We start from the raw sequence: 3502 nt of genomic DNA, 5'->3' as shown, positions 1-3502 counted from the left end.
TGATTTGGTGAAATTCCCACCATCCAGGCTGTCGAAGCTGTTGCTATTTTTGGTGTTTAAAAACAGGTGTGTTGTTTTAATGTGTTTTTTTTATTATTATTATTATTATTGTCTGACTAAAAAGTGGTTAGTCTGAAATGCGGATATCAACACAGATTGTTTGCTCAACATCTAGCCATATGTTTTCTGATGGGTTTGGATGAATTCATTTGTATACATTTTGAAGCTGGTTGGCCATAAAGTACTCCAGCATTGAAGATCATAATTGATTGTTTTAAAGAGGTCATATGACTTTGCTAAAAAGAACATTATTTTGTGTGAATTGTGATTAGCCGAATGACTCAAGCATGTGACAGAAATGTTACTTCCCTCACCATACTGTGATGACGTCTCCCGGTGCGATGACACAAGACCAACAAAACCCATTACAAACAAGGAATTTGTTGCATCCAGTGGAGACATAACTACTGATTATAACGACTGTCTTTTTGCGTGTTTACTCTGACAGCCTGGGGGAAACAGGGAAACATTAATGCCTAACGCCTACAGTATGTGATGTGAATGGTGCATAAAGGGATAGGTGGTGTCTGGGAGGTCACATAAAACATACTTTGAATATAAAGAAATATTAGAAAACATAATCAAAAAATTCAGAAATATTAGAGAATGAATCAATAAGTTTAATTTGTGTCATGTAATGATGATGGGGGGGGGGGCATTCTTGTCTAGTCCCACGGTGCAGTGTGAAGCTACGTGGTGTTAGTCCATTGGTGATGACAGTGGCTGTATTAAGATGTATAAAGAATTTTGATCCAACTAATTAATGACTCCTCTAAACAAGATATCTCTAATGTGAAAAACAGGAATTTCCAGTTTACCCTATCAAAAACTATTTCTGCATCCAGAGTAACTGGTTTTTGCTTTTTAATTGAAGAATAATAAGTTGAAAAGTTTGTGTGTATTGGTGGATGCTAGTCTAAAGCTGCTTTGAAACAATGTGTATTGTGATAAGTGCTATGTGACTTTGTGCATGTGTCTGCTGTAGGTGGAATGACAACTGAGGCACACCTGTCAAAATGGAGTGTTACATTCCGAGTTAGTTCCCACTTAAGGCATTTTCTGTTTGTATAAACTCAAGATAGCCAAAGCTAACACATTGTTGGGTGCCTCCTTATGCCTCAGGTCTGAAATAGCTTTGTTGTAAAAGTCCAGCTGTCACACACTCCCCAAAAATACAACATTAACTGTGGTTATATTTAGCCTAGAACTGATCCTCAGATTAAACAAGACGCAGGTAACCATAGGGTTACAATTATTAAGTAAAGTTTACATTTAAAGTGAAGAATGACTTGTTTGGTGAGTGAAAATATTCTTCCAAGTTTCAGAAATACAGGGTTATTATTGAAAGCACTTGGATGGTTTGTTTTACATACAAGCATTGCTCATGAATGAGTTGTTAATTCTGTGTAAACCCAGAGCAGAAGTTAGGGCTTTGATAGGAGTCTCTCTGTCACTATCAGTGGCAGCTGGGAACAATAGTTCATTGTTGACGCCACTGCCGACCAGGTCTATTTTGGATTTCTTCCTTTTATAGTGTGTTATAGGACCTGCCTGTCGGGCTGATCTCTCCTCCCTGGGGTCAAATGATATAAAAGCTTTAACAGAGAATCTGCCCTGAGCTGCTCCCTCCCATCCTTTCTGACGTTTCTGACTTCCCTGCTCATCCAGGAGGCTCTTCACATCATCACCATGGCTCCCAAGAAAGTTGAGTGCAAGAAGCCAGAACCCAAGAAGCCTGAACCAAAGAAGGAAGCCGCTCCGGCCCCAGCAGCCCCCAAACCAGCTCCGCTGCCCGAACCTGAAGCACCCAAAGAACCCGCATTTGATCCCAAGGCCATCACGCTGGAGTACACCGCCAACCAGATCGAAGAGTTCAAAGAGGCGTTTCAACTGTTCGACCGCACACTGAAAGGAGAAATGAAGATTACGTATGCCCAGTGTGGGGATGTGATGCGAGCTTTGGGCCAAAACCCAACCAACGCCGATGTGCTGAAAGTCCTGGGGAAACCTAGACTGGAGGAAATGAACTCCAAGCTGGTGGACTTTGAAACCTTCCTGCCAATGCTGCAGCATATCTCCCGCTTGAAGGATCAGGGCAACTTTGAGGATTTCGTGGAAGGACTGAGAGTTTTTGACAAGGAGGGCAACGGCACCATCATGGGGGCCGAGCTACGGCACGTTCTTGCCACGCTGGGCGAGCGGATGACAGAGGATGAGGTGGATCGACTGATGGCTGGACAAGAGGACACCAACGGTTGCATCAATTACTCTTCATTTGTCAAACATATTCTTTCTGGTTGAATTGGATTTATAGGAGTTAACTGATTGGATGGTGAGGGAAAATAATTGTGTGGGTAACTAAGTAAACCATTTATACTTAATTCCCTGAAATATGTTGTTTTACAGTAATGTTTCATTTTAAATTTGAATGGTGTAAAACCTCACACTGACATTTTAACTTCCTCTTCAAGACCTTTTTCTATACATTATGACTTCTGTGCACCTCTGTGTTTAATAAAATCCAACCAAATACATATTCAATCAAAAACAAATACAAACAAAAAAAAAAAACATATACATCCATTTCTTTTTTCTTCTTCTTCTTCTTCATCTTCATCATGAAAAATACACAACACTCCTTAAATTATACTTGTTGCTCTTATCTAAAGGGTTAATTCTTCAAAAAAAAAAAGAAGGGAATATATATCACACTCATGTTGTTTCAATCCAAATTACTTTCTTCTGTTTACCATCAAATGAGTTATTGGCAAGCAGTTCATTTATACATCCAAGCTCAAAAAATAAAAATAAAAACTAATTCAAACTAATGTTATATTCAGAACCTTCTGAAGCCATACAATAGCTTTGTAAGAGGAACAGATGGAAATTGAATTTGTTGCTCATTGTAAATCATCCCTTCTGCTGTAATTCTCATTCATGTTCACATAAATTCACATGAGGCACATCAAGACATGCCACACTAAGTTTGATATAAATGCCATTTGGTTATGAGACACACAAACACCAACAGTATTTGTTGTAATGTCATTGTAATGGCACAATACCATATTTGAAAGTAGGTGAAAGTGACTTAATTCTGAATGAACTATTGCTTAAAGCTCCATTTTTAATGCAATCCATCAGTTGCATGGTAATGAGGCAACAAAACATGTTTCCACATCACAACACTGCCCCAAACCACTACACATCTGGTCTTGACGTATCATATGTCTGTAAATGGAGAAAAAAAAAAAAAAAAAAGTGCTCTGAGAATGTTCAATTAATAATCACTTGTAGCCTCAAAAGTATTTCGTATTAAAACGAGTTTCTATGCTATTATTACAATGACACATTCTTAATGAAGTTTTGATTCACTTCCATAATGAATCACATTTAGCTCTGAGATGGAAGCATTCTAGCTGAACATAACTCATGCAGCAAT

General features: G+C 38.6%; 1 protein-coding gene across 1 annotated transcript; it reads left to right on the top strand.

Annotated features, from left to right (window-relative positions):
- Window positions 1–1662: 1662 nt before the first annotated feature.
- Window positions 1663–2589, top strand: LOC109099519 (myosin light chain 4-like). Its single transcript, XM_042757181.1, has one exon. It carries the CDS (start codon window positions 1750–1752, stop codon window positions 2359–2361), a length of 612 nt encoding a protein of 203 aa, XP_042613115.1. The 5' UTR covers window positions 1663–1749; the 3' UTR covers window positions 2362–2589.
- The last annotated feature ends 913 nt before the right edge of the window (window positions 2590–3502 follow it).

The sequence above is a fragment of the Cyprinus carpio genome, chromosome A5, assembly GCF_018340385.1.
Source record: "Cyprinus carpio isolate SPL01 chromosome A5, ASM1834038v1, whole genome shotgun sequence".
Lineage (NCBI taxonomy): Eukaryota > Metazoa > Chordata > Actinopteri > Cypriniformes > Cyprinidae > Cyprinus > Cyprinus carpio.
This window is presented reverse-complemented; position numbering and strand designations above follow the sequence as displayed.

Coding starts and splice junctions, on each gene's coding strand:
- LOC109099519 (XM_042757181.1), top strand. CDS start 1,750: ATGGCTCCCAAGAAAGTTGAGTGCAAGAAGCCAGAACCCAAGAAGCCT.